General features: G+C 40.5%; 1 protein-coding gene across 1 annotated transcript in view; it reads left to right on the forward strand.

Moving 5' to 3' along the window:
• Positions 1-21409, forward strand: part of CLDN11 (claudin 11) — a 54677-nt gene extending 33268 nt beyond the window's left edge. Inside the window, exon 3 of the mRNA XM_082251899.1 lies at positions 19683-21409. Within this exon, the coding sequence (XP_082108025.1) occupies positions 19683-19918 (236 nt within the window). The 3' untranslated portion in view covers positions 19919-21409. The remainder of the gene's footprint in view (positions 1-19682) is intronic.
• The last annotated feature ends 1183 nt before the right edge of the window (positions 21410-22592 follow it).

A 22592-nucleotide genomic window follows, 5' to 3' on the forward strand; every position in this document is an offset into this window, starting at 1 on the left:
CACGATAATGCCCCACAATGTATGATAATAATGCCCCACAATGCACGATAATGCCTCACAATGTATGATAATGCCCCACAATGCACGATAATGCCCCACAATGCACGATAATGCCCCACAATGTATGATAATGCCCCACAATGCACGATAAAGCCCCACAATGCATGTGAATGGGCACTTTATGGTATTTTTGATTTTTTTTGTCTATCAAAGACCATTTCTCAAGAAGCTGTCTCATATAAGGCAAAGCAGTATATATCCATCACACTGTATAGCTGTTAGGAGCAGGTAATTCCGGGTATAGAGTAGTATAGTTATATAGTTACATAGTTACATAGTAGTTGAGGTTGAATAAAGACAACAGTCCATCTAGTTCAACCTGTGCAGGTGTGTGTGTGTGTCAATGACGTATTCATTTCCCATACCCCTGAATTCCCCATACCCCTCAAATGCTTCTTAAATGCTCTTTGAGATGCACGTCCAAGAGTCTTCTAAAAGTAACTATACTCCCCGCAGCTACCACCAATTGTGGAAGAGAGTTCCACAATCTTACCGCTCCTTACAGAGAAAAACCCCTTACGTAGCTTAAGGTTAAACCGCCTCTCCTCTAATCTCATTGTGTGGTCACGTGTCCGCTTACACTCCTTGAGACTAAATAGTTTTTTTCCTATGCTGAGATCACCATTGAGGTATTTGTAAATCGCTATCATGTCCCCTGTCAGGCGTCTCTTCTCCAGGGAGAAAAAATTAAGCACTTGCAAACACTCCTCATAATTAAGGCCCTCCAATCCCCTAATTAGTTTAGTTGCTCTTCTCTGGACTCTCTCCAGTTCCAGCACATTCCTTCTGAGTATTGGCGACCAGAACTGGACAGAATACTCCGGATGTGGGCGGACCATGGTTTTATAAGGTGGCAGGATTATAGCTTTATCTCTGCAATAAATCCCTTTCCTTATGCATGCCAATATTCTGCCAGCTTGACATTGCATGCTATTGCTTAGTCTATCTTCCACTAGGACCCCCAGATCTTTCTCCATTAGTATGTTACTCAATGTGACAGTACCGGGCCAATTATCCATGTTTCCTCTTACACTCCAAAGGCAAGGTAGGTTAATTGGCTCCTGTCTGAATTGGCCCTCGTATTTGTATCTATGAATCTGAGTCAGGAACCTTAGATTGTAAGCTCCTTGAGGGCAGGGACTGATGTGATTGTACTGTATATATGTAAAGCGCTGCATAAAATGATGGTGTTATATAAGAACCAAACAAACAAGTAACAAATACATTTATGAGGGAAGGTGTTAGAGGCTATAGACCTGTGCAAGCTCCAAATAAACTGATGCTTCGCTTACATTGGGCTTCTTTTCTCACTCCCTGTACAGCAGAAAGGAGGGAGCAAAGGAAGAGTATGTATGAGCTGCTGAGGAGTGGAGCATTAAATTACATGGGCAAACACAGGCTTATTTTTAAGGGAATGTATTGTGTTTTCTAAATGTTTCTTTTTCAGAACTAAACCCATTTTTGTGTGAAAAAAAAATAGCAAATACAAAATAATATAGCTTATGTAATCACTACACAAGTCATATTATAATGTAATGTAAGGTTAATACACATATAATGCATTTGTGTGTTCTGTATGTAAGTTGTCATCCAGCAGATGGAGCTCTAGACTCCTTTTGCTTTGTGTACTGGCAAAGTACAACAATTTTGATAAAACATTTATATTGTTTACGGAGCTCAATGGCTGAAGTTAAAATTACACCCCCCATTTCTTTGTCCTTTTATAATGAAGTCTTCGTTTTATTGATACTTATTGACTCCACTTATCCCCAAACTTCCCCCTTCATTATCACTCTCTATCCCATCATTACAGATAACAGGCAATATATTACATCAAAACAAACCTTTTATATCAGTGCCACCTAGCAAAAAGGTGAAATTGTCTTAAACCCCTAGTGGGTGAAGCCCAAACTGATGCAGGTAAAAATAATCAGAAAATGTTCTCTGCAGTATGTACAGTGTTTTTGCATTTTACAACAAATGTACTAGTTTCATAGGATCAGATCCCATTTTTTTTTTTTTTTTACTGTAATCACTGATATTAAATAGAGATTGAAATCTGTCAGAAACTTCAGACATGAAATATAAACAAAGCGTATCCCTCTATAGTGTGTACTTCCAGTGTCTCAGTCCAGAGTTTCATTTCTGTTTGCTCCTTCATTCCTCTGCTATCAGCATGAATCACTTCTGACAAGTTTTCCTGACACCAAGAGAAAAAGGTGACAGGGGAGGGAGCTTTAGCTGATTGACAGCCTCAGCTCTGTTCCTTTGTGATGTGTACAGAGGGTGTGTCCCTTCCCTCCAATCCCTCCACTGAGCTCTGCAGACTGTAATTTCAGCTCTCCGCCCCCTTTTTTTCCTGACGGCTCAGACAAGCTTTATAAATTCTGGACTTCGAATGGATGTAGAGAAGACTGCAGATTAACATGTACAACGTATGTAGGAGGATTGCCTAATCTCTGTGTATCACCTGAGGCTAGTGTCTTCAATAGGTATTTGTAAGAGTTTACACACACAGCTGGACAAGAGAAGTGACTCAGCCCTCTCTGTAAAAAAAAAGGGCTACTGCCATACTTTATTTGGAAAAACCCATAATGCTCTGTGACACCAAAGTCTTTGGTGCCCCCCCCCCCATGTTTACCTTTTCCCACCATATGCACATATGCGGCCTCACTGAAATGGGCTTTTTTTCCCTGGAGTCCCATATATGTGTACCTCTCTTTGTGCTGGGAGCTGCATTCCCAGCACAGAGACCAGGCTCTCACCAAATGGAGAGGAAGATACATTGTATCTGAGGATGTAAACAAAAGTGTGTAAAAAAATGTAAAAAAGGAAAGAAAAAAAATAGCTAGATCAAGATTAGATCTAGGTAGGAGCCAGGGTTATTGTTAGGGTCAAGGCAATGATCAAGGCAAGGGTCAAAGGTCAGGGTCACTATGTTTTTGGTAGGATTAAAAAAAAACAATTTTTTAAAATAGTTTCAGTTAGTGTCCGTGTGTTTTAGGTAGGATAAAAAAAAAAAGCAAAATATGCACCACTGTTTCTGGGCCATACCATGGGTGCAAACATCAAATAACATACACACATGTAACATTAGGGTTATTCTTTGCAGAGAACTATAGAAATAGCAAGAAATGTAAACAGCTAAATTGTAAAAAAAAAAAAAAAAAAAAAAATTGTTTTTGTTTTTTTTTTGGCCAGTTTCCCTTTGGTAATAAAATAATCAGGAGATATCAGTTACCATTTACCACCGAGAGAAAGCCCAGTTTGTCCTGAAAAAAAAAAAAGGCATAATTTGCCTGGATACAAAAAATAGTTGGGATGATATGTACAGATTTACTAACACGGGCACGTTGCAAAAATAGGTTTAGGCATTAACATTTGTTTTACCTTCAGTCACTAAGGGGTTAATACAGATTTTTTTTTTTTATTTACATGGGACAAAAATATAAAACAGTAAAACATGTAAATGAAAATTAGAATGAGCCCAAATAAATGATAGCTTCTCTTTAAACTAAAACTATGCACTGTATATTTCTTCAGCAATAAATCTATTAGACTTTGATGTATTAATGTGAGCGCTACTTTTTGTGCCCTGCCCCCTTACGTGGGGAAGTCAACTGATTACACAGCAAAGGATCCTGATAAGAACTGGTGTCATTTCCTGTGACTTAAATCACATTACATGATAGGATGTAACCATCTGTCAGCCAACGGAAGCAGGATAAAAGACAATTTTTCCACATATGAATGCATTTTCTTCCTAAATTTAATTACTGTAATAAAAGAATGAGAAAATTTAGTGACAGACATATTAGCTTTCATTCAGATTACGTTGTCTTTGGCAGAGGACATAAAATGTACAGAGGGTACAGAAATATTCAGCACTTATGAGAAAAGTAATACAAATCATTTATAGCAAAATGCATTGTCTGTTTTAAGCAAACAGCAAAAATAGACTAAAGCCTCGTACACACTCGTCGAAATTCGGCCGGGAATTTTCGTCCGACGACCGATCTGCCGATTTTCGGCTTGTCAGTATGATGCTTCCGACAACCGACTCCGACTTTTCGGAAAAAATCTGGTGTGCAGACTATAAAATTTTTGTCCGCCGTCAAAACAGGCCCGATTTTCGTGCAGTCAGTACAGATTTCGACAGGGAAAAATCTAATGAGCAAAACTGGGCATGCTCAGAGAAGAAAGAACACAAAGAAAGCAAACCAACACATGATATCACTTCTGAAGTAGAATTTTGTTGGCCGAGAAAATTCGTGTGCAGTCTAGGCACATTCCAACCAACAAAACACAACTCTGGACAAAAGACGGACGACGGGTCGGCCGATAATCGTTGCGTGTGTACTAGGCTTTAAAGAGACACAATCATCTGCTTATTTAGGGAAAGTGTCAGTACCCCCTGAAAGGCTACCCCAGGCAAAATATACTCACCCCATCCACATGCTCTTACCACCTACACACTGCAGATGTCCACCTTTAGTAAGCTCTAGTGTTAGATGGAGTTGGACATGGCCGTGCAGTCTAGGGAAGGCAGGTGAGGCAGAGCCTCACTGGCCATGAACATAAAAAGATTGAGCTTTGAGGGTTGTAGCTCAGCGACCTGGGGTTACAGAGACCCCAAATTTGGGGTAGGTAGCAAAAGTACTACTCCACCACTGATCAACATCTGGAGCTCCTAGCACCTATGGTTCCAGAGATATGGAGCTCCTTGTGCAGCCTGTCAGAAGCTACATACAGCGCGGCCAGTCTAAATACAAGCTGGCACACGCTGTTTGCAGCACACTGAGAGGATGAGCTCACTGTGCCTCTGATTTCTTGTCAGTGGCACTGAGCTCATGGACAGCTTGGAGCCTTGGACCAATGGTAACGCACCATTGGATGGGGGTAGTGGTGCGCTTCAAAGGTGTGTAAATAAAAACGTGATTTAAAGTGCTTATGTGAAATTCTGATTGTTGTTGTGGATGTGTGCCATATACTTAATTATATAGCTTCCAGTATTGATTTTTCCAAAACTCTTATCACACTACATAAATAAATATAAATGCTACTTAATATTCCATAAAACCTATACCAATTTATATATAAATGAATAAAAAAACCATGTTGCTGTTTAAAGTGCTCAGTGCTTCCAGTGAAAATCCTTATAAAATATATATACATCTGTGGCTAGACAATTCATAAACAATGTATTAAATATGTGCAAATCCACAATTCTCATATCATAGGGTATTCAGTCCCAGAAAAAATTCATATGACCAATCTTCAATCAAGTAAATGACGATTATGTTGTGATTAACCATAAGTGAGTAATGTGACTTCTTTTCCTCCACCTTTGTGCCACTTCTAGGTGTGCTAAACTCTCACCTCAGTGATAAGGATAATACGCCTGTATTGAATATCAGGAAGGGTGATGGTTCCTTTGCTACAGCGTGGAGACTTGTTAACCACGGGTCCTTCCCAGGGGATCCTGTGTATGTTCCCGGCCTGTGTAATCACTTGGGACTCCTTATTATGGTATCCTTAAGATGTGTGTTCCTTAGTCTCTCTATCCACCTCCGGGGCTCTCAGGACGGAGCAGACTCACGGGCGGCGGAGATACAGAAAAAGAGAGCGAGCGCGGGCTGATGACGTCAACCTCACCCCTCGGACCAATAGGATGACGAGCTGGGGGGGCGTACGCTCATATGAATCATATGAATTTTTTCTGGGACTGAATACCCTATGATATGAGAATTGCGGATTTGCACATATTTAATACATTGTTTATGAATTGTCTAGCCACAGATGTATATATATATATATTTTATAAGGTTTTTCACTGGAAGCACTTTAAACAGCAACACGTTTTTTTTATTCATTTATATATAAATTGGTATAGGTTTTATGGAATATTAAGTAGCATTTATATTTATTTATTTAGTGTGATAAGAGTTTTGGAAAAATCAATACTGGAAGCTATATAAATAAGTATATGGCACACATCCACAACAATCAAAATTTCACATAAGCAATTTAAATCACGTTTTTATTTACACACATTTTTCACCTTTCAAGCGCACCACCACCCCCATCCAATCATTTTAAACTGTTTTGTAGTATCAGTATTTGTGGTGCAGCATCAAGGGAATAAGCAGAATCCAAGATAGCGCAGGAACCACATTATATATATATATATACGTCTTTACAGGTAACGCACCATTGGTACAAGCTGTCCAATAAAAATACTGCAGTGGAGGCTCTCATCTCACTGCAGTGTCATAGAAGGGGGCATGTGTCTATAAAATAAATGCTTCGTTCCAGCCCAGCCCTCTTAACTGCAAGGAAAAAACATGGGTTTGTGGGTATCAGGAATCTGCTGCTGCTGAAAAGGTACTTTTTTAAATATATTATTATATATTATATTATTATGCTTTATGTTATAACATAATAATTTATTATTTATCTAATTATTGTGAAATTACTGGTTTGAAGTTAGAACTTCAAACTTTAGTAATTTGTCCATTAAGTCACCTGCTTGAGTACAGTTTTTGAAAATATAGTAAATTACCTTAAAAACAATATATAATAATTATTTGTTATGGTAATTAACCACTTGCCACCCAGGCCAATTCTGAAACTTCTCTCCTACATGTAAATATCATCATTTTTTTTTGCTAGAAAATTACTCAGAACCCCCAAACATAATATATATTTTTTTTAGTTGGACTGTTTCACTGTTGGGTTTACATTTGCCTGCTTTTCACCTTTTAGTAAAGAACCCTGAACCCTTTATTGTTTATTACTGAATATTACTGTTATATTTCCGGCTTCAGAAAATAAAGAGGCATGTTTTATTTTTTCTACAATCTTTGCTAGTAATATTGTTTCCACATCAACAAAAAGGGTGACTGAAAAACATCTTAAAGGGACAGCGTTTGTAAATATTTTAGTTAAATGAATATAACTAGTAGAAGTATTAGGCCCCTTTCACACAGGCGGACCGCTCAGATCCGACTGTCCGTTTTTTTGGCGGATCTGAACGGTCCCCCCATGCATTCCTATGGGGCATCGGATGTTAGCGGAGACATGTCCGCCGACATCCGACCCGATCCGATCCGTCAAATCTGGACGGATGGAAACCCTATTTTCCATCCGTCCAGCGGATCGGATTGGATGGGATCGGGTGAGACCGGACTGACGGTCCGTTGAGATCCGATTTCCCCCATAGAGATGCATGGGGAACTGTCAGCTGTGTCTCCGCACACAGCGCGGAGACACAGCTGTCCTCCTGCTGCTCAGCGGGGGATCGGCGGCTCGATCCCCCGCTGAGAAAAACAGACTCCGTCCAGCGGACGGAGTGTGTGAAAGAGCCCTTAGAACTTGAATCGCCTACATAATAAAAATCTAATCTTGCTCTGATACTAGCCAGTGCCTCACCAGCCACTGACCACACCGCATATCTGGGTAAATGATGGCACTGCTTCCCTGGCTGCTTTACTTTTTGTAAATATATATATACTTGTATAACATTAGTGCTTCTAAAATGTACATTTACTATAGTGTGTTTCCATAACACTGGCTTTATAAAGTAGAAAGAAGCCTAGCAATGCCTGCTTACTTTTTATGAAATTTACTAAAACTGGTCCACACAGAATCTGGTGCAGTTGTGGATAGTAACCAATCAGCTTCTAATTTCAGCTTGTTTAATTAAGCTTTGATAATAAAACCTAGAAGCTGATTGGTTAGTATGCAGAGCTGCACCGGCTTCTGTGTGCGCCAGTTTAGTAAATCTCCCCCTGTCTAATTAAAATGCCACATGCACTGTAAGAGCTAGGGGGGGGGGGGGGGAGCGGCCCCTCTGACTTATTCAGTTGTATATTTTAAATAGATCTGAATAACCTCCTCCCATGCTCGCCTCCAGGACTTTTCCAGAGCCTCTCCAATCCTATGGAACTCCTTACCTTTATCTGTCCGATTATCTCCTACTCTATTAGCTTTTAGGCGATCTCTGCAAACCCTCCTTTTAAGAGAAGCCTAACCTACCAACACCTAACAAATGTACCTCCATTTTCTCCATCAACCCATCCCCCACGGTTATTGCCTTTTGTTTCACTTGACTCTCCCTTCTAGATTGTAAGCTCTAACGAGCAGGGCCCTCTAGTTCCTCCTGTTTTGAACTGTATTGTAACTGTACTGTCTTCCCTCACATTGTAAAGCGCTGCGAAAACTATTGGTGCTATATAAATCATGTATAATAATAATAATAATAATAACAGGAAAACAACTTATTACCTACTCACAGCATAGTAGTAAATTATATAGTATCGTACCCAACCAATCAAAGTCAAGCACCACACCCCAAAAAAGGCATATGGTATACAGAAGAAAAATGGGGCTTTACCGGTGCTTGGCAACCCCACTCAGTATAAAGAGAAATTCATAAATCTGTAAAATGTATTTTTTATTTTTACCAAAAAATAAATTAAAATTCAATACAAAACGGATATAATTCATATATCATAGTAAAATTACAATACAATACATATAAGAATCACCCCCTTCAATAAAAGGGCTCAGTCTCTCCCACAGATTCACTGTGTCTGCAGTGTACCATGTACATGTCAGAGGGCAGAGCTGTTCCCGAACCATTTTGCCTGTATGGTTCCTCAAGGGTATTACCCCTGAGAAAGCCATACAGGCAAAACGCGTCGGGAACAGCTCTGTCTTCCGACATGTACATGGGTACACACAGTGAATCTGTGGGAGAGACTGAGCCCTTTTATTTAGGGGGGTGATTCTTCTATGTTATGTATTGTAATTTTACTATGATATGTGAATTATATCTGTTTTGTATTGAATTTTAATTTATTTTTTGGTAAAAATAAAAAATACATTTTACAGATTTATGAATTCTCTCCTCTGATCACCCTGGGCGAACTGAAGTTCTCCCATTCATAAAAGGGGTGCCAGATGTGATCATTTTCCCTGGAGAACTGTAGAGAAGCCAACAGAGAAAAAAATTCACCCATTCATAAAAGGACACCACAGTGCATTTCTTTATAACACTGATCACTGTATTAAAGTCACTGGTTCACACAAAGTGTCAGTTAGTGTCAGACTGCCCACCATACTATCACAGTCCCGCTATAGGTCACTGATCGCTGCTAATTACCAGTATAAAAAAAAATGTTATAACGTTTGCATAAACCAATCAACATATACGCTTATTGGGATTTGTTTTTACCGAAGACGTAGCAGAATACATATTGGCCTAAATTTATAAAGAAAATGGATTTTTAAAATGTTATATTCAATATGTTTTATAGCAGAAAGTAAAAAATTATGTTTTTTTTTATTTCAAAATTTTTATTCTTTTTTCATTTATAGCGCAAAATTGAAAAAATCCAGTGGTGATCAAATACCACCAAAAGAAAGCTCTATTTGTGGGGAAAAAATAATATAAATTTAGTTTGAGTACAGCATTGCATGACTGCACAATTGTCAGTTAAGTAACCCAGTACCAAAAAGCAAAAAATGGCCTGGTCATGGGGGGGGGGGGTAAATCTTTTGTGAGGGCAAATGGTTAAAGTGATTGTAAAGTCTCGTTTTTTTTTTTTTTTTTTAGTTAAAATGAAAAAACATGTTATGCTTACCTCTTCTGTGAAGTTGTTTTGCATAGAGCAGCCCGGATCCTCCTCTTCCCGGGTCCCTCGCCAGTGCTTCTGGCCCGTCCCTTCAGTTGAGTGCCCCCATAGCAAGCAGCTTGCTATGGGGGCACCTGAGCTTAACCACAGATTCCTGTGTCCATTTAGACACGGAGCCGCGACCCAGACCCGCCCCCTTTCTCTCCTCTTTGGCTGTCTGACTTTGATTGACAGAGTAGAAACCAATGGCACCACGCTGCTGTCTCAGCCAATGAGAGGGGAGTTCCGGGCAGCTGAGACTATCTTACAACATTGCTGGATCTAGATGGGGCTCAGATAAAGTATAAGGGGAGCTAAAGGGAGGCTGCTACACACAGAAGGTTTTTTTTTATCTTAATGCATAGAATGCATTAAGATAAAAGAACCTTCTGACTTTACAACCATTTTAAAGACAGTTAAAAAAGATCACTGGGTCATGCTCTGCCAAGTGGCATTGGAGCCAACATTATGCAGACACCATCAAATGGGAAGTCAATTAGCCAAAGCTCAAGTAACCCCTACCAACCTCTGGAGGAACCCTATTTGAGGATGACTTCTCTAACATAAGGAGGCAAAGCTGTGCCTATACCAAGATGGCTGCCTCTGCACAGAGATAGAACAAGCCATGGTAAATCAGTAATGGGGGAAAAAGATCAGCTGCAGGGAGATCACAGACAATACTGCTCACTATATATACTATAACACAGTGCTAAAGACAGTGCATCTCCTTAAACATATGTGACCAATTTTAAAAATAAATCCAACAGTCTGTGTACATAACTTATTCAAGTAAATACATAGTCCCACTAACGAGGAAAAAAAAAAAAATGTATATTGCAAAAGATTCCAAAAAATTAATCAAAAAATATTTTAAGCAAGTGTACAGTGAAAGTTTGTGAATGATGCTCAATATTATAACATCCAAGTGACTTTCGTGAAACGTGACTTCGTGTTCACCCCCCCCCCCCCCGAAGTGAATCCACTCACCAGAAGATGTGGACCCCTAGGCAATATTGCATAGGGGTCTTAACAAACTTGATACTGGTAAGTGTAGAAGATGTGGCTCTTTGAGTATCTCCTAATCTCCAATACTCAGCATGGAAAGACAAAGAAGATCCCAATAGTGCAGTATGTTCAAGAATTTTATCAAATACATCCAAAAAGATGTGCACTTACAATATTTCAGAAGTTCATAGACATGTAGATAATTGCATAATACGCTCCTAGAGGCAGGTTGAACGGCAATAGCATGAATAAACTGTGTTCACCATACGAAAAGCGGCGTGCGTTCCAGCACACTTCTGCTTGCGTTCCAACAGCCTGGAAGTGACGTTGACGGTGCTGCAAAGCCCGGAATCTCGTTGACGCATTTCGCCCCTCCCAGTGGGCATTCTCATAGACCTACTGCTGACTAGTCATTTGCCCTCTGCCTTTTTTTGGTAACAGCTTCTGGAGTTCTGCTCCCCTCCAATTGTTAATAAGTATTGAATTTCTTGAAAGTGTTGACTATTTTGCTTCTTGTGCTAGAATATTTTTCTTATAAATATTTATAAAAGTGCACTCACCTTTTAACCACTTCCGGGAACCACCTGCCGCATATATGGACTGCAATAGGACGGCCCAGCTGTGCAAAATCATGTACATGATTTTCTGCATGAGAATTTGGGGGTTGTGCGTGCGCCGCTGGAGCGCCGATCCCTCTGTGATTGGACACAGCAGGAGCCAATCAGCGGATCCGGTGACCGGGATGACCGCCGGCCACCAGCGATCGTGCAGGAGATAGACAGAACGGCCATCTGCCTATGTAAACAGGGCAGACCGCTGTTCTGTCAGGGAGAAAAAGAGAGATCTTCTGTTTCAGCTAAGCTGAAACACATATCTCTCTTTTCCTCCAGTGCATCCACTCCCCCCACAGTTAGAAAGCACTCCCTAGGAGCACACGTAACCCCTTGATCACCCCTGGTGTTAACCCCTTCCCTGCCAGTGTCATTTATACAGTAACGGTGCATTTTTTTTTAGCACTGATCACTGTATTGGTGTCACTGGTCCCCAAAAAGTGTCACTTAGTGTCCTTTTTGTCCGCCTCAATGTCACTAAAAAAATCGCTGTTCACCGATATTACTAGGAAAAACAATAAAAAAAAGTCCATAAATGTATCCCATAGTTTTCAGACAATATAACTTTTGCGCAAACCAATCAATATACACTTGATTTTTTTTTAACAAAAATATGTAGCAGAATATATATTGGCCTAAATTATTGAAAACGATTAGATTTTAAAAAAAAAATTTATTGGGTATGTTATATAGCAGAAAGTCAAAAATATTGTTTTTTTTTTTTTTTTCTTTTTCAAAATTGTGGTTCTTTTTTTGTTTACAGTGCAAAAAATAAAAACCGCAGAGGTGATCAAATACCACCAAAAGAAGGCTCTATTTGTGGGGAAAAAAAAAGACATTCATTTTATTTGGGTACAGCGTTGCACAACCGCACAATTGTCAGGTAAAACAACGCGGTGCCGTATCGCAAAAAATGGCCTGGTCTTTAAGGGGTTAAAACCTTCCAGAGCTGAAGTGGTTAAACCATAATTCTTTCTACCAATCTCTACTTATGTCAAGATTTCCGCGGATCATCACAAATATATTTCATGTTCCATTATACTTGGATAAATCGGTGAATGAGCAGACAACTTTGAAACTGCTGTCAGCAGTGACTTTTTTCTCTTTTGTATTGTGCTGGGAATAATTACCTCTTATAATAAATCACAGTTCTCCTGTTAAGAGATTGATGTAGCTCTCACTTACGTTTATGTTTATGACGAGCCATCGTCTTTCTGAGCCCTGCTGCTGATGCCTCATGATCGGCACAGGAAAAGGATGAGTAATGTCCAAGGTAATATAATGAGTGAGTCATCAATGAGTCACCATGGTGCTGCCAGACAACTGATACTTTCCTAATAGGTGAACATGACCCACACCAGCCAATTCACCTCTTGGCTGCTGATCACTAATGACAGGAGAAATCATTACTTTTTCCTTTTGTACAAATTCTTCTTTAGAAAGGCTACATGGTGTAGGTTATTTGGTTCAAGCTTCACAGATGAAGGAACTGAACATGCATTTGAAAAAATATACAGAAAAAATAACTATTTAATACCCAGAAGAAAAATTACAGACATCTTCCTTTTGAAGTCTGTTACAAAATTAAAGCTTACAGGAGTGCAAAGTGACAGTCTCACTGCAAAGGGCTTTTCCTCTCCCCCAGTATGCTCAACTTACCTTTACTCCCTTGTAGCTCCTTACTCTTGCACATCCATAGCTCTGTAGCCAAGACAGTTTCACAAACTGATGTTTATGTGTATATACTGTATATCAGAGGTGCCCAACCTTTTGGAGAGCGAGGGCCACTTAAGCAACTTTGTGGGCCACAATAAGCGTAGCCCTTTGCCCCTTGGGCAGATGACAGTGCAGTGTCCACTCTGCATATGCGAAGCAGACACGGATACAGTCTGCTCTACTCTATGGAACCTCCGATCTGCCCAGACAGAAGGGGACGGTTCCCGTTTTTTCTTTCTTTTTTTCTTGTTTAAGATTTTGGATTAGAGAAATGAATAAAGAGGGTACAATATAAATAAATGGAAAAACATACACATGGTAATTTTGTGCAGGAATGATAACATAATAAGCACAATATGGGGAGTCAAATCCATTATACCAATAAATGGTATACACATCGCCCAGAAGAGCCCATATACTTGGAGTGTGGCGAAAAATCTTTGAAAGTAGCTAACCGCAGGAACATAGAAATCTTAACTATGCAGAACTTATATTGTGAGTATTGGAAATGGGGTAGGATCCTGCAGGGAATAAATAAAGTACTATATACAGTATAACCTTGGATTGGGAGTTACCGTATATACTCGAGTATAAGTCGACCCGAATATAAGTCGAGGCCCCTAATTTTACCACAAAAAAGTGGTAAAACTTATTGACTCGAGTATAAGCCTAGGGTGGGAAATGCAGCAACTACTGGACCCAACTAGACCACCACGAGACACAAAACAGGGGCTGCGGGCATGGTACAGGAGATGGTGCAGGTCATGGTAAGGGCATGGCTCAGGTCATGGTAAGGGCATGGCACATGTCATGGTACAGGTCATGGTACAGGCATGGTACAGGTGATGGTATAGGCATGGCACTGGTCATGGTACAGGAGATGGTATAGGCATAGCACAGGTGATGGTATAGGCATGGCACAGTAGGTACAGGCATGGCACAGTAGGTATAGGAGGGGCACAGTAGGCACAGGCATGGCACAGTATGTACAGGCATGGCACAGTAGGTATAGGCATGGCACAGTATGTATAGGCATGGCACAGTATGTATAGGCATGGCACAGGAGATGCAGTGCTGCGGGCATGGTACAGGAGAATGTCCTGTACCATGCCCGCAGCACTGCATGAGGAAATGCAGGGGCTGCGGATGAATCTCACTTACCTTTCGGTGAGGCACCTTAGATTTAAAAATCGCGCCGCCCGGCGCCAATACGTCACTGCGAATGCGCCACCGATGCTCGGGAAAGCCCGTACACGTTCGGATTGAAAAAACATGCTGAAAATCTCGGCTTATACTCGAGAATATACGGTACTTGGTTAGAGAGCGTTTTCCAAGACAAGCAAAATTTTTTTATAAATTGTGACTTGATAACAGGCAATGTCTTGATATACAAGTAGCATCACGTTACAACTGAGTATAAAAGAGAAGAGAGGCGCCTCTCAATGTAGAATAGGTTACATTTAATGAAGGTACAACATTTAGCAACTCACATGGTTGATGATTAAACAGGCACATCTAAGTATGCAGGCATCCAGGGTAAAGCTGTCCACATAGACCATCCTCCACACCGTCATCGACATCATCCCTTCCACACTGCGTTCCACGAGCTCTTCAAGCCTCGTTTTCAGATCGCTCTACTGCAGGGTAGTCTTCCCGGTCATGACTGCAGACTGACGGTGGTGAGAGCCAGCGGTGAGCAGGATGGTCTACGGTATGTGGACAGCTTTACCCCAGATCCCTGAATTCTTAGATTTGCCTCTTTAATTATCAACCATGTGAGTTACTAAGTGTTAAACCTTCATTAAATGTAACCATATTGCTACACTTAGAGGCGCCTCTCTTCTCTTTTATACTCTGTAGCTCCTGCTGGATTTTGCTTCCAATCCTCTTGTGGAGGCTGCCATTTGTGGATAGACATTTTATGGTTACACATTGCTATAATCTTTTTATATGGACTATAAACTAAAGGGCTTATGAATAAATGTTAACAAAGGTGTTGTAGAGTATTTGATCAGGAAAAATAAACTATAACACTAGCAGCGCTAATAAAAGGTCCATTGAATAAACCAGTGTCCTTAATGACTCATAAAACATATGTAGTACAGTCCATGCAGTAGGCACAATTCACCAGGGTAGGGGAGTGAAGGGTCTTGACTGTTCCTCCAAAAATGACACCACACTCTAGTGCTCCCCCCCTTTAGATGAAAAACTCACCAGAAACTGGTGAATGTAGAGCCTTAAATCCACCAATCAACGGGTGTACTAATCACTGCTGGGCTGCACCAAAATCCTCCTTCCTCCAGAATTCCTCCGCTCAAAGTTCATGCAATTGAACAAAGTGGGGGCAACAATAGTGTAATTCTGCAAACTTTTATTAAAACTACACACAGTAAAACCCCTCTCCCCTCAAGATATCTACTCACAGGAGGGTAATGGAGTGAAGGCATAAAGGATCAAAATATGCACACTGGATGACCGATTCGAAACTTTCCTGCAATCCCATAGGAATCACGAATGGTGTCCTGTGCGTAATATTCTGCGACCGCGCACATCAGCTCTGACGTTTCGTCCTCACGACTTCCTCTGAGAGCCCCACGACTTCCTCTGAGAGCCCTCTGAGGGGCTCTCAGAGGAAGTCGTGAGGACGAAACGTCAGAGCTGATGTGCGCGGTCGCAGAATATTACGCACAGGACACCATTCGTGATTCCTATGGGATTGCAGGAAAGTTTCGAATCGGTCATCCAGTGTGCATATTTTGATCCTTTATGCCTTCACTCCATTACCCTCCTGTCTTGAGGGGAGAGGGGTTTTACTGTGTGTAGTTTTAATAAAAGTTTGCAGAATTACACTATTGTTGCCCCCACTTTGTTCAATTGCATGAACTTTGAGCGGAGGAATTCTGGAGGAAGGAGGATTTTGGTGCAGCCCAGCAGTGATTAGTACACCCGTTGATTGGTGGATTTAAGGCTCTACATTCACCAGTTTCTGGTGAGTTTTTCATCTAAAGGGGGGGAGCACTAGAGTGTGGTGTCATTTTTGGAGGAACAGTCAAGACCCTTCACTCCCCTACCCTGGTGAATTGTGCCTACTGCATGGACTGTACTACATATATTTTATGAGTCATTAAGGACACTGGTTTATTCAATGGACCTTTTATTAGCGCTGCTAGTGTTATAGTTTATTTTTCCTGATCAAATACTCTACAACACCTTTGTTAACAGTTCTTTTTGTATAGTAGCTGCTTTGAGACTTTGCGTCTTCATAATTCCGTGTTGTTATCTACTTTGTTCTTTTGTGCGCGGGGTGAGCCACTGTATGAGACCTGTTGTTGGTCACCCATATTTTGACTCCTTTGTTTGCTTATGAATAAATGGTTGTAGAATGGATCATCTGAGTTTCCATTATTTCGTATGGGGGAAATTCGCTTTGATATAAGAGTGCCTTGGATTACAAGCATGTTTCCGGAACTAATTATGCTTGCATTCCAAGTGAGAAAATGACCACCTTGGACATGATATCAGATGACATGCTGCATAGTTGATAGAATCTGAGGCCAAGGTTTAGGAGGTTTAAGAGAGAAGAAGAGCAGAGAATGTAAAGGGAAAGGAGGGGGAGGAAGGGAGTGGGGGGGGGCCCGGGTTGCGCCATAGTTTGCTCGCACCGCGGGTGCAACACACATGTGGTTTTTCTGCGAGTTAGCTGCACTTTGCCATATAATTTTTTTATATGCTGCAGGTGTGGTGCACTTTCTAAAGGGGCACCAAAACTCCTGCATTGCTCTTCAAGGACAGGAGTCTGCGCTATACCGGAAGCATTGGCTCTGCTCTTTACTGCAGCTGCATGCTTCCTTTACTGCCAGCTCAATTCTTAAGACATATTCTATGGGATGGTGAGTTGGGAACTTGCGATCTGGGCTTGCCAACCAGCTATTCCATTGCAGGAAGTCGCGGGCCACACAGAAGGTTGGCCCGCAGGCCAGTGGTTGGGCACTCCTGCCATATATATATATATTTATTGTTCTGAAAATTTTATAGATAGCCAACTTCTATCCTCATATTGATTAGTGGTTCCAAATGAATAATAACTACTGCAGTAGGGAACAGACACAAAAGACACAGTCATAATCTTTCCAAATAACTGCTGGGCCAATTAGATTGATATGGATTTTGACCTCTCATCTACCCTGGTTATGTCTTGTAATCTAATGGCAAAGTGTGCAGTTGTCCAAGGGGAATTTAAAAAATTCAATTACGTTGATACCACCACACTTGTGCTGGCCCACTGCCATGATGAAAGATGGGACTTGTATTTTTTCCATTTAAAGACCCTTGTAAAAGACTCTGTGAATGGATGACTCTGTTGTGTGGGCGGAGACACTTTATGCTCAAAATTCAATTCAGGTAAGGGAAGGGGGGGGGGGTTTGACAGTGGGAGTGGGAGGTAGGGAATGTTACTATGATTCATGTTACACCTTTAAATATAGGTGGAACATAAAACATGGTCAGAAAGGTAAACGAAGCCTTTAAGGAATAATTTGCATATCAACACCTACTATCCTGAAAAAAAGAAACCAATACTTTTACTATTCAGATTTTTGATTAAATTGAGACATGCAAATATGCCTGTATGGCTGTTTTAAAAAGGCTGCACTGTAATTATTACCGCCTAGAACCTAGGTCACTGATAACTGCTAGCCAGTTAATGAATTTCTGAGTCTGTTTAAATATATTTTAGCAAATATTCCACCCACATGATAAATGGATTGAAATTGCTTCACTGGAACCTCTTTGTTGATTTGATCTTTTCTCTAAGAAATATGCACACTATGACTTTCTTTGTAACACTTCTAAGATGATTGACTTTGTAAAGCACATCTTTCTGTTAAAGAAGAGTGAATATATATTTAATACTTGAATGTTAAACATGAATAAGCAAGTGCAATGTATTTCCTTAGGGTGCATTAGTATTTAAATAAGTAACTATTCACTGACTCACTTTGTAGACAGATTCAATTTAAATGCTGTGTGACGTCAAGTGAAGTCCATTTAAAACAGGTTATCAGTTTGTAGTTCACATTTTTTCTTATTGCTAAATGCCTAAGGCAGGCTATACATGATTTTTTTTTTGTGAAGAGGGTTGCATGAAAAAAAAAAATGAACAGATTCACTCCCACTGAGCTATTGCATCCCCCACCTGCAGAATATAGTAATCAGTGTTGCCGCCTTTAGCCGGTGGCACTGATTGTTTGGGGAAAAAAAGTCAGGCTGGTTGTATACAAGTCAGTTGACTTGTATACAACCAGCTAGCCCATACATTGCTCGAAATTCGACTGGTCCCTGCTAAACAGGCCAAATTTCAGTCCATGTATGGCCGGCCTAGGCCTTCAGTGTATATGGTCAGTTGCAGCTTGTCTCTGGACTGATATAAAAAATTTAAAATGACCTGTATATTCCATCCTTAAACATTAGATAGTCTTCTATATTAGAAGAATCACAGCTTGGTAAAACCCTGCAATTATATGAATGGCAACATTGATCCACTGCTGTTTAGATCTGAACTTAGTTTTAGTTATCTGTAAGGTCAATATACAGCTAGACATGGTTTCAAAGCTAAAATCATTTTAAATGTTTCTAAAACATATTTTTTTAACAAGGGCCTTTCTTATTAAAGTGGAACCAAAGTCTCCAATAAAAAGACTGTAAGCATGCAATGTCTCCTCTACAATAAAATAAACCTACCTGCCTGCTTGCAGCCTTCTTTATAATGTATGCCCAGCTCAGTGATTATTCCAACACAAATCCTGTATGCCAGGATGACTGAACCTTTGCACATGCGCAGGAGTAATGTCATCCTTCAGGCCAATGAAGATGTCTGGCATCCAGAAGAAGTAGGTAGAACATGCCGTCAAGAGACCTCAGACCATTAAAGAAGAGGTAAGTGTTGCAAAAATGAGTTCCAAGTTAATCTAAAATGAAATCTGTCTAGGAGAAAGAGAAGTAGCTCAAAAAGTTTGCCAGTTGTGCTAAATTACTCATGTGCTTACAAGGAACATGCTCGATGGAGGAGAGAGTAGAGTGACAGAGAGATGACCTCATCAGTTTGCTGCTTCTTCTCCACTGTCCAGTCATAGACCGGGGAGGGACAAGACCTGTTACTGGTAGAACAACTCATACATTTAGCTGTTGGATATAGGACCTTAGTTGTGGTGTAGTGAACTATGAGTTGGCTGTGCAAGTCTCTCTGTAAATGGATATCATTGTCTCTAAACCTTGACCATACTGGTATGCTTTTTTGTGTACATGGAATTTTTCCAAACTGCTGAGTTGCATTATGATGGATGAAATTAACAATGCACTTATATGATTTTCAGTATATATACTAGGCCATATGTGACAGAGTGAACATGTTGAACATAGGTGGTCCATTTCTTTGTAGCACCTCTGCAGCCATGACCAATAGTTCCTAGCAGAGACTGCTCACAGAAATGTGTTGGCAGACACAAAAATACACTGCCAAACAAAATTATCTGTAGTCTATATTATGTTTTAAACCAATTTCTGTATTCATTATACTGTTTACTTACCCAAGTCTTTTCATTTTTCTTCTCTACAGCACTGAGTGCAATCATGGCCACCATATGGTACCCAGTGTCCACTCATAAAGAAACCACCATTGTAACTTTTGGATACTCCCTGTATGCTGGTTGGATTGGAGCAGCATTTTGTTTGTTTGGTGGAGTCGTTATTGTCTGCTGTACAGGAGAGTCTCAAGCCTTCATGGAAAACCGTTTCTATTATTCATCGCAAGGGTCTGGTTCCCCAACCCATGCCAAGAGTGCCAATGTCTAAAAATTAGTAGTCAGACAACTCTGACTCCCGTGAGCTGTCAGTATGACATCGTTAATGGACGATAATAACAAATGTGCCTTTATTTGCAGTATACGTGCCATTAAATGGTGATTAAGTATTATTTTCTTAATGGAAATCTGACAAAGCATTATTACCATTGTTACTATTTCATGGTAGAACTGATAATACATAGATGAGAGCATCCGGGTCTTCCAACTCTGGAGGCTGCTATTACCCACATTCTGGAAGCAGTGCTAATGTTGAAACAGATTACTCCCGCACAGTGGGGTGCTCCACCCAGAATTAGAACCACACCCGGAATTTGGTGACTTGCAGTCTTCAGTGATGGATGGGAATCTTAGCTATGCCAGGTAACAGGTGTCCAAACAGCTTCCTTTAATGTGTGCAAGTCCACCTTCTTCACCTCTTTGGCAACTATTGTAAAGCAACAGAATAAACTTAATTAAAGTTTTAAGTTATTAAATGACACTAGAATTTAATAATATGTACTACTACAATCCACTGAAAATGTTCAAGCTGTTTTTCATTTGTGTTTACTGCTGTTCACCATTGACTGCACAGTGCTTGAGGAGGAACAACATTTCATCTGTCTAACGTTCCTCAATGTGCTAAGCAACAGTTGAACATTTCTCAGTGGTTTCATTATGTAAGCATATGGGCATAAGACATTTCATAAATACTTTTCATAAAGTCAGTTATGATATTGTGCAGCCTTACAGTATCACAATTGCTAGAAAGGTGAAAAAAGAAGGGTTTATGCATTTAATATACTCCCTGCACTTCTTGTGCATATGTATTTCTCAACTTTACTGGTGCTTACTATTGGATGCTCTCGGCATTCCAATAATTATATTGTTTGTACTTCTTATATATCACCATGACATCCAGTTTTCTACTGCTGTTATACTTTGAATTAATTAAAATTCTGTAATGTGTTCTTTTTCTCACTTTTTTATATAATACTAGTATTTAAAACAGCATTTTGTAAGATTCTATCAGTATATTTTGTTTAAATTATTCAAGAAATACACATACTTTAATAACAGTCTTACACGTTAACAAATCAGTAAATATTTAAAGTAAAACAATTTCTAATGTGTATGCATAATGTTCCTCCATGTTTTATACATAATGTATGAGCAATTCATAGTGAAAACTTTGTAGGCACAGTTGTCACTTATGTTGGTGTGCTGATGGGATGCTAGACTGAGATCTGGCTACAAGATCATATAGAAATAGGCATTCCTTTTGCAGCTAGCTGTCAATACAGAATTCTGTCTGTCTATCACACCAGTGAACAGCTTTCACTGTGACTTTAGGAGCTGCTTGATAGCAGTTCAACACAGACTACTGCAGATGCTAGGAAGTATTGTATGTATGCAGCCTCAGTGATCTTGGCGTTATGCATTGTGAAGACTGTAAGTCAAGGAAAATGTTGCTGTAATAAATGATTTTTCAAGTAAACAAGAATGTCGTTGACAATTTATTTTGACTTCTTCTTTATATTTAATGTAAGTTAAATAAATTTATGTCATGTTACTTTCCCTTCCTAACAGAAGAATAGAGAGCGGGAGGCAGCACAGTAGTGAATAAAGAGTGGGAGCTGCCGCAGTTTAGCTTTCAAGTTAACCAGCAGGTGATTGGTTTCTAGGATGCCAGGCATCACAGGACACTACTGTGGGGGGCAGATGACACTGTTATAAGGGAGCAGAGGACCCTACAGTGTGTGTGTGTGTGTGTGTGTGGGGGGGGGGGGGTGATGTGAAGGGGGCAAAGGACACTGCTACGGGTGGGGGGGGGGGCAAAGGAGCAGAGCATGCTACACTGAGGGGTGATGTGAAGGGGGCAGAGGACACTATTATGGGGGGGGGGCAGAGGACACACTGTGGAGGTGGGCAAAGGACACTACTGTGGGGTGGCAGTGTACATTGCTGTGGGGGTGATGTGAAGAGGGACAGAGGATACTACTGTGACACACCATGTGTTCTTCATACCTTTTTTTTTTATTGGGGGCTTAAAAGTTTTTTTTTTTTTAAAGGGCACAGCATCCCCTGGGGAGCTTTTATTTTCTCCATGTCTCCATATCTTGCATTTTTGTACTTCACATTGGCCTTTACCCTACCCTAATTAAACAATACACTGGGATTAAAGTGTTTGTTACCCTAATGAATATAAAAATAAAGATCCTGTTTCCTTAGAACAGGTTAAACAGCACAGTGCTTGTGCTGTCTAACCTGCCCCTCTGGAAACTGTAAAAAAACCTGGCTGATCCTGTCACTTACTGTATCCCCCTCTGTGTGCTGACCACGATAATCATGGCTAATGAGCCCTGACTACTGTGGTCTGCCTGCATGCCTCCATCATCTGCTGTGTCTCCTCTCAGCTCTCCTCTGTCCTCTCCCTCCTCCCCCCACTGCCTGTCAGCTCAGGAGTCTGTATCTCTGTCTCAGCCCCCCCCCCCGCTGCTGTTAAAAAATGTGAAATGTCACTGCCAGACGCTCTCTTTTAAGCTGCCATCCTGCACTGTATAAGTGTTTGTAAGAAAATATGCCTCTAAAACCTTTTTTGTGAAGTAGCTTCAGGCCGGTCACGTGAATCCTGGCCGCTGTAATCCTACAATCTATGGCTACAAAGGAAGGAGCCGAGCGGCCAG

Source organism: Pelophylax lessonae (assembly GCF_965119305.1).
Source record: "Pelophylax lessonae genome assembly, chromosome: 3".
NCBI classification, from domain to species: Eukaryota; Metazoa; Chordata; class Amphibia; order Anura; family Ranidae; genus Pelophylax; species Pelophylax lessonae.